Here is a 13,121-nt window from a genome sequence, read left to right as displayed (position 1 = left end):
TGGCCTGCCAACTCTCCTGACCTGAACCCCATAGAGAATCTGTGGGATATTGTGAAGAGAACGTTGAGAGACTCAAGACCCAGCACTCTGGATGAGCTAAAGGCCGCTATCGAAGCATCCTGGGCCTCCATAAGACCTCAGCAGTGCCACAGGCTGATTGCCTCCATGCCACGCCGCATTGAAGCAGTCATTTCTGCAAAAGATTCCAAGTATTGAGTGCATAACTGTACATGATTATTTGAAGGTTGACGTTTTTTGTATTAAAAACACTTTTCTTTTATTGGTCGGATGAAATATGCTAATTTTGTGAGATAGGAATTTTGGGTTTTCATGAGCTGTTTGCCAAAATCATCCGTATTAAGACAATAAAAGACCTGAAATATTTCAGTTAGTGTGCAATGAATCTAAAATATATGAATGTTAAATTTTCATCATGACATTATGGAAAATAATGAACTTTATCACAATATGCTAATATTTTGAGAAGGACCTGTAGTTACTTCCACCATGGCTTTTCAAAAAGGCCTTTGCCAAGGCTTTAGATTGTGTCAAAGGAACCTCTATGATGCCCAGAGATCTTCAAGTTACTGTATGTTTGTAAGACCTTGTTATGCTACTATGATTAAAGACAATTTGACGGCCTTTCATACATGTAAATACATGAGTCTTATATATTTCAAAGTTTTTATTTAGTTCGACATAGTAAAAATACATATACTACGTTCGATTTGTACTTGGAATTTGGACTTTCTGACCTCTGATAAGGAAATTTCAACTGCAACGCCCATGAAAGTTGTAATTACGAGTTGGAAAGTCGGGGCAACACAGCTATACTGTCAATAGTATTTTTTTTTAGCAGTTCATTATTACTTATGTAACGTTTAGTCAATCGTACACATACTACATTCAGTGTTCATAAGTCCAGATGTTTCAATGCTGTTCAATGCTGTTCACTAAAAACTGCATAGAACAATGTTACTGTCATTTTTGTTGGTGTAACAGTGGCCATATATGAGCAATGAAGAATACGAGTGTTCATGTTTTTTTTTTTTCTGACTTTCAGACAAGCGGAAAACTGAAATGCTATCACCTCCAAGATTATGTCACTCCAACTTTTCAGGTCCCATTTCCGAGGTAAATGGAATGCAGCAATAGAGAGCAAATGATGTGCTGTACAGAGAGTTTATAGCTATTGTTGATTTTTAACTCTTGTGCTTAGTTGGGCTTTTACACATTTGCATTATTATAATCTACATTATAGCCTACTACAGAAAAAAATTTATTTACATTGTCAGTACAATACATTTCGAGTTATAGACATACTAAAAAAACACATCCATTAAAACAACCAGCAACCGATCCATGAAAAGAATGTATCCTTCAGGCTTATTTTTCAATAGCTATATGATGAGATTTATCAGTTTTATTCAATAAATTAATTATTGCCTCATACATACATTAAACTTAGCTTCTAATTGAATTTGTTACACAGTGTTAGTGTGTGTAGAAGACAAAAATGGAATAAGGTCAAAAATGTTTTATTTGAAACAAACTGTAATATTAATATAAAGGCGATGAAACCTTAACTTCCTAATTAGCAGCTGTCTGCAACCAGGAACTGGACCTCTAAAGAGTTAGAAGTAGCAATGTAGGAAAAAGAAAAACCAGGACCAACTCAGAGCACTAATCTGTAATCAAGTGCTCAAGGTGTGAAACAGAAATGGACCCAACTCAATGTAAAGGTGGGATAAAGATACATGAAGGTTTTTTATCCAGCTGGTTCCACTGATGGCTGAAGCTTCAGGGTGCATCATTTGCTCTACTGTGTCATCAATGGACAATAAATGTAAAACAGGCAGCGTGATTGTAATGACTCCATGGCTTCAGGGGGTAAAGCTGTGCTTAAATGATAATGTCTATGCACCAATAATATACTCAATGTGTGTTTGTAATAGAAGGATCTCAGAGAAAGGCAGGTTATGATGTGAATGTACTTGTGTTACTTTACAACTGTGCCCATGTTACCACAAGATTGTATTACTTTCAAGTTTACCCCTTATATGTTTAATAGCTGGCCAAGCCTGCAGTCACATGGTACCTGCAGCTCGCAAGACTTTACAAGTCGCTATATGACCTTTACAAGTTGCTATATAAGTTTTGATACATGCTTCATAAATATTTTCTTGGATTTCCCAACACACGCTTCAAAGCGTTGACACAAAAGGACACATCACTAGTGAGGACATATGGAACCCCTTTTCCAAATCCAGATCAAGTTGACTATTAGCCAGGCGTGGCTAATAGTCAACTTGAGAGCACAACTATCCAAAAACTTACAGAGCCCAAAAGGGCTGAGGCAGAGGAAGAACTCAAGAACAGTAAGAAGGTCAAAACCTTTTGGATAGGACCACATAAAGAATATTAGATCCTTGAGTCAGGTATGATGACAGACAATCTGGCAAAGAGTGGCTGAAAAAGAGGAGTATTTGTTTTTCTATTATTATTAATTTCTTTGAAAACATTTGTAAATATGGCTGGAATCTCATCATTTCTAATTTACAATCTGTGGTGCAATGTGAAGCAAAAGCAGTCTGAGAAAGGAAACACTGATTGTTGCACCTGTAAATATGCCGTCTTTCTCGAGTACTTAGTGCATTTGTGTATTTCATTAGAAGAAATGAAATGTTATTCCAACTTGTTTGGTCAAACAGTCTTTAATGGATTTCCACAACTCATTTCCACTAACCTAATAGTATGTGTGTTGAAGTGCAGTTCCTAACGACTGCTTTAGGGTTAGTAGAAAGGAAACCATATAAACATAACCACAGGGTCAGACAAGGGAGCTGTGGGAAGAAAAATATTGTTATTTTGTTACTTAGACAAGGAATCTTGACAATAACACAAAAACATATTGCTTATAAGGGTTAGCATTTTATAGCTTTAATCTGTCTGACAGTTTTACACCATAGCATAATTAGTGTGGTCAGATCAGGTGAAAACCATAGAAAGAAAATCTGCATTCAGCAAAGAAATTGGTCACATATTAGAGGAACAATAGAAAGCTCCTCTTTACAATATTTGAAGCTATATCAGCGCACAACCTTTCACTTTTATTTTTATGCTTTGCATAGATAACAATGGATGATATATATTTCTTGCTGTCAATCACGCAGTGAGTTGCAAAACCTTATGGTTTTATACGCTCATACAGTTTTCTACTGCATTCAATTTATTGTTGACAAAGACAAAGGTCAAATTCACTCATATCAGTGCAGTTGGAAGAAAAAACTAAAGTGATTCTTCTGCCTGAACATACACAGGTTCTGAGCTCTGATTTAGTAATTATAATCAGCATGCATGTCCTGTTTTTTCTGTAGGCTTTGGGGCATTTGAACCATTTTTCAGCCCAGGGTATAATGATTACACAATATACAACTTTAATGATTTTTTTTAAAACAAACTTTTGACTTTTATTTAAATTTTCTTTGACCTATTTAGGTTCAGAATTATACATACACCCCAAATATTTGGATAATTGTCCCCTAGCAACTTGCAGAGAACCTAACGACAAGGTCCTGGAATCATTCTGGCTCGATATTTTACCACTCTTTTTTGCAGATTTTGTAAAACTATTATAAGTTGGCTGGTGTGTTTGGGATCATTTGAACCAAACTGTCACTGTCTGATAAAAATAAAAAGCTGTCGAATTTAATTTTATACCAATGTGGACTGAGACAATGCTGGCCCAGAAAGAAGCTGTAGCTGCAAAAATAACACCTTTGAACATGACTGAACTCTGCTGTCACCCACATGGACATGCCAAATGCCTTCTGAAGAAAAGTTAAATGATCGGATAATAAAAAGATTAACACAGTGATGAGAATAATGTTTGGAGGAGGGCAGATAAGACTTTACAAGCCTCTTAACCAACTAACTAAGCCATGCTTGAACATCTGTTTCACTGCCAGTGGTACTGTTGCATTGCACAAAGTGGATAGAATAGAAAAAAGAAGGAGAACTACCTTAAACATATTTAGTTACCCCACAAATCAAAATTAATATGTTTGAAACTTAGACACAGGTGCGTGTTGTAACAAGGCAAGGATCCCAAACACACAGCAAGACTGGTTTTGGAATGGATGAAGCAGGCTGCTGTCACACTTCTCAGCCTTTATGGCAGAGAAGTGTGTGGCAGAAAACCAATCAATCTGAAAATATCCAGTGAGAATTATAAGCTCATTGATGGTAAAACAAAGTGTGGATTTTCTCAAACTCTCAAGGCATTAAGGCTGCTTTAGACTAAGGGACACTTAAATATCAGTGGGGTGTATGTATATAGTTACAATTATTTTCATTAAACCAGGAACTTTGTTTTTGATAGGAAATGAGACTGGCTTCTCTTAAGAGTCAATAAAACTGTAAAAGCAACTATCAAATTACATGTATATATATATATATACATTTTTATGAACTTTTTTTTAAATTATCTTTTCTCTTCTCAATAATCATTTGACAAATCCTTCTTTTAATTGCTGACCAGGTTTTAGTATGTTTTCACCCATATTTTGAGGATTTGAGGATTTAAGTTGGATTTAAGTTGGGACTCTGGCTGGGTCACTCCAAAATGTTAACATTACTTCCAATGAGAAGAATCATCTCATTTTCAATAAAATGAAAAGATTACGTTAAAACTAAATATAACTGTGATAGGAATAAATTCAAACTTGTCCACTGAATGCCATTTTTTTCATTCCTTGAAGCTGTTTGTTGTATATTCATTCCACTTGAATTCCAGTTGAAATGCATCTTTAAAAGTCCAAACTTACTATGACATTACAGTCTAGGAGTGTGCCAATTTGAGAGAGATTTATATATTTCTTCCTGACAGAGTGGAAAAGTATGTACACAGTACCATAAAGTATGCAAATTGTTAATCAAAAAATGTTTGTTGCCTTTAGTTTGCTCTTTGAAATCATAGTTTCCAAAAGTTATTGCCAGAATAGGCACTCTCTGGCTCAGCTATAGTTTGTCTGCTAAGATTATTATAAAAGCCAACATGGAATAAGGACCTGCTTCATTTGCCATAACAGTATCTTCATGCACCTTCATTTCAAAGATTGCTGCTGCTGCTTTTTAAGTTGTGGTCATCCATTAGTCCAAAATGGCTTAAATGTTTCCTGATTTGCAGAACCATTCTGGCATTGTTCTTGGCGAACAAACTCATAAATCTGATTGCATAAGTAAGGTTAAACAGCATGTGAGACTTTTTTGTAAGTGTTCACACAATTCCAATTGAAGAGACCCTTCTTTGGTCTTTTACAAACTCAGATCTACAAACACATGTTCAAAGACAATGGATTTTCCCTTAAGACTGGAGGAGAAGATGAAACTCCTGCGATCAGTGCTCACCACAGTAAATGAACGGGGTGACTGCACGTATATATCCTTGAACTTGTGAAATGTTTTGGTCTCTGCGTCCCACAGGTAGATCTGCGTAAAAGAGTAATCACTACCCAGAGCTAAATAGTGTCTGTCTGCAAAAGTAAAAGGCTGGAGGATCATCGCACCCCGGGAGGGAAGAGCCTGCACCTCAGTAAACTGCTTATTGGCCCACTTGACAACTTTGGAGTCACCAATATAGCAAGCAAGGGCCAAGTACAGTTCCCCGTCCACTCGAAATGCTTTGACTGCCACCACATCGTCAACATTTGGGATGTCACTGTGAAAGATAAACTTAAGAGTGCTTTTGTTCCACAGGTAGACTGCAGGTGACTGGGAGCGGCTTGCTAAAACTAGGTAGAGTTTCCCATCCACCTTGACAACCTCAGCATCTGTATCACGAAACCATTCGTGAAGGAACTGGTAGGAATAAAAACCAGTCTTGTTGCGGTCTGGTTGGTCAGTCCACTTGTAGAGAGTAGACATGCCTGCCTTGGAACTGTCCACAATCAGAAAATACCAATCTCCATCCATCTGAAAGACCTCCATGTCATTCGGCTTTGAGATGTTGAAGACCTCGATGGTTTGGAACTTGGTGAAATTGTTTTGCTGCTCATCGAACTTGTAAATGTGGGAGCCTCCAAAGAGCTGTGTGACAATTATCAGGATGTGGTTTTCAATCAGAAAGGACTTACATCCGACAACAGATTTTCCTGTAAATAAAAAGGTTGTCAGTATTAAATATCACAGAAAAATGTAAATTCTCATTTGGTCATTTTGGATTGAGCTTGAACATGATTATAGTACATATGCTGTCAGTAAACAGCTGAAGGGGGAGGCATTCAGAAGCAGATAGTAAGGTTACTTCATAGTAACTATTGCAGTTGCTGCAGACATTTGCACGAGGTGGGGTAGTTTTAGTTGAGCCAACTTCCAGAATAAAACTAGTCCAATAACCTAGAAGTCTATTAAGAACACATTGGTTTCACTCACATGAATGAATGTAGAATAAAAAACTATTGTTGCATTAAATTCTGCTCTGCCATCTGAGGTTATTTCCTGTAAACATTCTGAAACGTTTTAACTTTCATCTGAGATCTGACAGTACCAAAGTTATCCCACTCCGTCAAAGCCCCAACATTAACTGGTTCATGTTAGCTGATCCATACGTTGAGACTGTTATGAAAAACATTGACAGATGAGATCTGCCATCTCTCATCAGTTTGTTAGCTTAACTTGTAATTGCATAGTAGTTGCAGTCAAGTTTATGCCAGTCTTTTCATCCAAATGTCACTTTTTTTCCCTCTAAATGTTAGAATGGATGAATTTTCAATAATGCTACTCTTTTAATATGTTTTTGTTTTTATTGTTAGAAAGGGCAAAGAACAGTTCAAATCTGTGACTGAAAATTGCTTAGTTATTTATTTTTGTCACTTTGAAGGCACCACAACTTCTATGCGCTGTTCTGTTAAAATCCTACTTTTATTTAAGCACATTTCCATAGTTTTTTATGTTAAAGACAGCAGTCAGTTCAGATTGTATTCCTCAGAACCTAAATCTCACCAATACTGAAGTACTGTTTACCATGCTGAACACTAAAGTCTATCATAAATCCTGACTTTTAACTTTGTACAAATTCTCAGGTATGATTTCAGCAAGTCAACATTATACACTATTATATATTTGATTTGATTTATTTATTTGAAAGGGTAGTTTAAGGTGCAGTTTAATAAAACAAATTAGAATTCACGCGTTAAAAAAGCCAGAATTAGCCAAAAGGCTATTTTTCATCCATAGTCCCCAATGATATTATAGTAAATAAAGGTTCTTGATGTTCTGCATGTTACACTCTGGTGCATTCTTTAGAATGGTCCACTGGACCAATATGCAAGGAAACTGACACAAAAATCTCAGTTAGCACAATGAATTAGAATAAAAGATAATATATAATGCTATGAATCTGACTGTTCCTCATACTGTCTGCTGTTAGTATAAAAGGTTCAATGTTTTGGTCATGCAGGCAATATATTTGTACAAAATGGCATTGAACCACTGGACTTTTTTGTTGCTGTAGCCCATAACGTTTGCCAGACCTGTAATGTTGCCAAATTTTCTAAAGTTCATTTCGATGTGATCCCACTCCATGATCACACAGCTGTTGGAGTTCGAGGCAGCCAAAGCCACAAAGATGTCCTCCTTAAAGGAAAATATGTCTGCTGACATTGACTGAACAGGAATAGACTGATGACGCACAAAGTCTGCAAAAAACAAAAAAAGAACAGTTTGTGAATTAAGGGACTGTTTGAATGGTACTTTTAGTGTTGTGACAACTTTCATCTTCCAAGAGTTATGGTCTATCAAATTTTGCAATAACAGTGAGCTTCTCATACGCTGATACTATAAATGTAATAGTTCAATCGAAAAGACAGGTAAAGCAGTTCATTATTTTCCTTTTTTCTTTAGACTTAGCCCTATGCAGTACATATTATTTCAGCACACTCTCTAACAAAGGGTTCCATGTGCATATACGGTGAACATTGTTTCTCCGCATTTTGAAGGAGGTTTGCCATGTTTAAACCTCATGTCTGGTTGTACAGGAAAGTTCACCATGAAAGCCGTTTTATGCTGAGAGAAGCCTCTGAGAACTCTGAAATTTCATAACAGGACCTACATACAGCTCTTGTTACTGTTGATATGAACGTTCATGCCTCTACAATCAGAAAGAGAAGGAACAAGTTTAACTTTCACCTGATGCATGCAAGGAGAAAACCTTTGCTCTCCATGAAAAACATAAAGGCCACACTAAGGGTTGCCAGAGAGACAAGAGACAAAGACCAGGATGTCTTAAACAATGTTCTTCGGACAGACCAGACTAAGGCTGAATTATTTGGACATCAGAACCAGGAACATGTTTGACATGAATATGACAATACATATTTCTGCTCATATCTTTTGTTTAATGAGGAAAACATCTTTTTTGTTTGCGTTTAATTAAATCCCTTTCTTTTCCAAAAATAAACAAGAGATAATACAGCATTTTGCAAACATTTCATTTAAATAAACTAAATACTTAATGAGGTATCTTAATTTTTCTTGATTCTATATTTATCTAAAAACATGTCATGGTATTTTTCTTTTTGTTAACACATTAGTATCCTGAACCTAACTTTAGAAGTTGGAAGTCAGCTGCAGACTTGATGTGTGACTGCAAGTCTAAGAGGTTAGTGGATGCCAGCTGACCTTGAGTTTCTTCTTTTTATGAGGTCACCCACATGCTGTCATGTCCTGTTGAATAATTAAAGCACCCTATTGATTTCTTTCTACTCTATTGTAATGATTTCTTTATTCATAACCTGACCGTTTTCATTTTGCTGCTGTCTTTTTTGCAGAGTGCCTTTGTAATTTTACCTGTAGAAATACATTCGCCCGGCAGAATAGGAAGGTCATTGAGCCGCTTGCCCTTCATATCACTGGGGCCTGCGCAAAAGACATCTGTTACGGTGGTGTTTGTGTTTTTCAGCCACATCATCAGCCATTTGTTCTCACAAGTGCACTGGAAGGAGTTCTCTCGCAGATCTCTGATGGGAAACAGGGAAATAGTGAAGGTTTATTGTAGCTGTGGCCCTAATGCTCAAAACATTACAGAAAGTAAACATGTTTGTGTGATAGATGTAAATAAGTTTTAAACCCTCTGTATTCTCTTAATGATTTATTGTCAAGGACCAGGCTTTTTTTGTAATATTAATGGTCCAGCAGCAGTTCTCAAGGATTTCAGTGGTTTTTTTTTTTACTTTTAGCTGTTAAATTTAAAATTAAATGCACAACATGATAGAAATGGACAAGTGAAAGCGCATCACAAAAAAGATTAAACTACCTACAGCAGATGAACAATATTGGAAAGTTATGGTGCCACGTGATAGAAAAGAGTCGGCACAGACCCGACAGTGGATAGAGAAGATACATGATTTTGGTTTTCAGGGAGTAGCTCTTTGGGAATAAACCAAATCAAATCAAATAAAAAGTTCAAAGACCTTGTGAAAGCCCAACTAACAAACACCACTGTAAAAATTAACAAAAAACCTCACTCCTTAGTAAGATTATGAAAAAATGAGGGATGATTCAAGACTTAGAATGTGCTGCTCTAGTCTTGAGGGACTTCCAGCCAAACAGCATGGTCAGCTTTAGTTTGAAACACATTATGGAAAAAGTAGATGGCTGCTTTTTATTCCTCTGACTCTTACACACACAAACACACACAAACACACACACACACACACACACACATAAACACACACGTATATATATATATATATATATATACACACACACTGCTGACACCACAACTGCTTACTCACAGCTCTAGCAACGAATCCAAGTCGAAGAAGAGATCTCTTGGCAGAAACCGTATCTTGTTATTTGCCAGGGAACTGCACCAGACACACAGAGGGACAATTAAAGCCTGTTTGACTACTCTGGGTTTCTTTTGTTTTATGATTTTCGGTTTTAGTATTTTGCTTACTAGTATGACATGTTAACACTCTGAAATATCTATTTAGTTATCAGAACTAACTTTTGTGATGAGCGGAGACAAGTGCAGAGTACTTACAGATGGGTGAGGGTTCGTAGACCTCTGAAGGCATTTTTGGTGACTGTTTCAATCCTGTTCCGTTCAATAAATCTGTGTTTTAGTCACAAAAAAACAGGCAACATATAAATGACAATATATAAGATATGGCTTAACAATAAAAGCACGCAGTGCATACCTCTTAAACTATTTTTGTCACATAACAACAACAAACTTCACCATGTTTTATTTGGATTTTTGTGTTTAACGACCACAAAGTAGCGTACAATTGAGAAGTGGAAGGAAAACAATATGTTTATCGCAATTCTGACATGCCTTGTTATTTAGCCCCCCTGAGTCAATACTTGGTAGAACAACCTTTTACTGTTATAACAGCTGCAAGTCTTATGGGGTATGTCTCTCCAGGTCTACATATCTAGAGATAAAACTTAATTCTTTGCAAAACAGTTCAGGCTTAGTCACAATGAATGAGGAGCACACGTGAACAGTAGCTTTAGAGTCTTTCTACAGATTCCAGAAACCTCTGACTGCTTGTCACTCTTCTAAATCCCAGATTTATTGAGAGCACAACCTAAACCTTACCTGTCAACATATTTGCGCATCTAAGCTGTGGATCTCAGTAGCTTCTTCAACATTACCATTCTGATTCTGTGATTAATGCTCTCTTTTTTCAGACCATCATTTTACTGTAGGTGGATGACCAACACTTCATAAGTTTGACATTGTGCCATACTCTTTCCATTTACAGATGATGAATGAATAATGCTCTGTGACCTACTCAAATCTTGGGGCATTGTGCTGTTACCTATCCCTGCTTCTTCTTCACTGAGGTTCTCTAATAAATCTCTAAAGCCTTCATAGAACAACTGGTCCCATACTGAGATAAAATCACGCACAGGTTGACTATTTATTAATTAAATGACTTTTGTAGACACTGGATTGTATTTATGGTGAAACAAAGTAAAGGGGGCTGATTTCAAATGCATGCTACACTTGATTGAAAAAGAGGGTAAAAACCATGTAGGCCTACCTTTTATTTTGCATTTTACAAAACATTTTGTTAGTCTATCACAAAAAAGCCAACAAAGTAAATTAAAGATTAGAAGGTATGAATACTTTTGTAATGCACTGTAAGAAGTCTGTGATGGGGTATATTAGATAAACCTGATAGAGTTAATGAAACATAGTAAAATACAAAAACAAGCAGTGAAAGATTTTACTCACAAATACTCGAGATGAGACAGGCCGGAGAAGGCATCATCATTGATTGTGGTCAAAGAATTAGCATTGAGAAGCCTGCAGAAGAAGTATAAATAAAACTAAAACCTCCTGTCTTTGAAAGTGTATATTATTTGTGTATCACCCGTTCATGGGCAGGACAACTAAACCCAGGAAAGTCAGTAAGTAAAATATAATCACCAACAATGCTCTGTGCTTCATGGTACTTACAGCAGCTGTAGAGAAGGCATAAGAGAAAACATCCCCTCTGTGATTTCCGCAACGGATCCATTAACTACGCTTCTGTTGAGAAGCACAGAAAGGACATCTTAACACCACACAAAGGCTAAATCAGAGCAAAGACAGCTTTAATTCCCACTTTAAGCATTACTTATCTTTGATTTTTATCTAAACCATTCACCTTGGTTGTTTACTTACAGTGAATTGATCTCAGTCGGTATGGTCCGGGGAATCTGGGAAGCCCCCACGCAGATGAGAGTCTCCTTGGAGCAGGTGCATCCTGAAGGACATTTAACATTCCTTTTGGATTCAGCTGCTCCTGTAAGACACAATAACACAAGAACCACTGCCAGCCAACGCACAGCGTGTGTCATGTTGCTCCTTGAAGCTGGGAATGAAATGCTAATGAGATGGTGGTCGGGCTCAGCCGCTGCGCGACATCAGTATGCAGCAGCAAAGAGAAAAGCCCTGACACAGAGTGATACGGCTGCAGCTTCAAACAGGAGAGCTGCTGAGCTTTGGCAAAAAAATAATCAATGCGTTAGTGATGATATTTGGTTTCAGGAAAATACTCTTAATAACATTTAGTCTTAAAAAGCTTGGTAAATTATATACTTTAAGCTGCAAATATGTATTTCTGAATTCAAAAAACATACAAGGACACAAATGTGGAATGAGGTTGTCATTTCAGAACCATGGAGAGCATTTATATTAACAATGCATGGTAATTTCACTTGAACAAGTCAAAGCAACCAGGAAGCTGAGGCAAATTCTTTAGAGAGATAAAGCCAAGCAGAATAAATACATGTTTAGTTTGCTTTTAAAAACAGCAGTGCCTTCAGCTGCTCTCAGGTATTTAGAAGGGTTGTCCCAAAGGTGATGTTATACTAAGAAAAAGACACCTAAGAGTTCTTACCTAAAACACTTGAAAATCAACTGTATAAATAGTTTTTTTATGCAGAAATATCATATCATATCATATCACATCATATCACATCACATCATATCACATCATATCACATCATATCATATCATATATTAGATTCGATTAGACTATTTCAGTAGTTAAACTTAATTTGATTGGAGTGGCAATAACACAGCCGCAAGAACACAATATATAAGCTCTGTTTTCGGCTTTATTGTTTAAAATCTGCTATAACTTTTAAAGATATTCATCTTTAAAGCAGTAAGAATGAACCAAGATCACATAGTTTAATCTTTTTTTTAGACCTGTATGCTACGTACGTGGTAGTTTTACATAAGCCATACTTTGATGTAACCACCAGCAATGTCATGTGTATAATTTCTGAAAAGTTTCTTTCTGATTTCTAGAATTTTACCTTTACTCCACAAATACCTTAGCTTTAAGTGAAGATAACATTTAAATCCAAATAGAGCTTTGACATCTTGTTTTTAAAATGTTTGTTTTTACGATTTATTTTGAGTATAGTATGATATCGAAGAGGATCCTTTGAAGTTTTAGTTCAAATCATGAAAAGAGGTCATTTTAAATTTCTGAATTATTGTACAGACTGAATGTAATTTAATAATATTTTAAAGCCTAAACTGAAAATTATATTTGTTCCTTAATAAGGGACTAAATAACTGAGAACTAAATGGTGGTAAAAAAAAATAGATG

At 36.3% G+C, this 13,121-nt stretch overlaps 1 protein-coding gene across 1 annotated transcript; it reads right to left on the bottom strand.

Moving 5' to 3' along the window:
- Positions 1–2,924: 2,924 nt before the first annotated feature.
- Positions 2,925–11,944, bottom strand: LOC124867876 (leucine-rich repeat LGI family member 2-like). Its single transcript, XM_047364553.1, has 8 exons — positions 11,681–11,944; positions 11,474–11,545; positions 11,249–11,320; positions 10,046–10,117; positions 9,795–9,866; positions 8,848–9,017; positions 7,533–7,697; positions 2,925–6,152 (listed from the first exon to the last, which is right to left on the bottom strand). Exons 1-8 carry the CDS (start codon positions 11,854–11,856, stop codon positions 5,317–5,319), a joined length of 1,635 nt encoding a protein of 544 aa, XP_047220509.1. The 5' UTR covers positions 11,857–11,944; the 3' UTR covers positions 2,925–5,316.
- Positions 11,945–13,121: the final 1,177 nt, after the last annotated feature.

Source organism: Girardinichthys multiradiatus, chromosome 5 (assembly GCF_021462225.1).
Source record: "Girardinichthys multiradiatus isolate DD_20200921_A chromosome 5, DD_fGirMul_XY1, whole genome shotgun sequence".
NCBI classification, from domain to species: domain Eukaryota; kingdom Metazoa; phylum Chordata; class Actinopteri; order Cyprinodontiformes; family Goodeidae; genus Girardinichthys; species Girardinichthys multiradiatus.
Note: the sequence above shows the minus strand (reverse complement) of the source record. Positions and strands in the feature narration are given on the sequence as shown.

Coding starts and splice junctions, on each gene's coding strand:
- LOC124867876 (XM_047364553.1), bottom strand. CDS start 11,856: ATGACACACGCTGTGCGTTGGCTGGCAGTGGTTCTTGTGTTATTGTGT. Junction 11,321..11,473: donor ATGCCTTCTCTACAGCTGCT/GTAAGTACCATG, acceptor CTTCTTCTGCAG/GCTTCTCAATGCTAATTCTT. Junction 6,153..7,532: donor AAAATTTGGCAACATTACAG/GTCTGGCAAACG, acceptor TTTTATTTACAG/GAAAATCTGTTGTCGGATGT.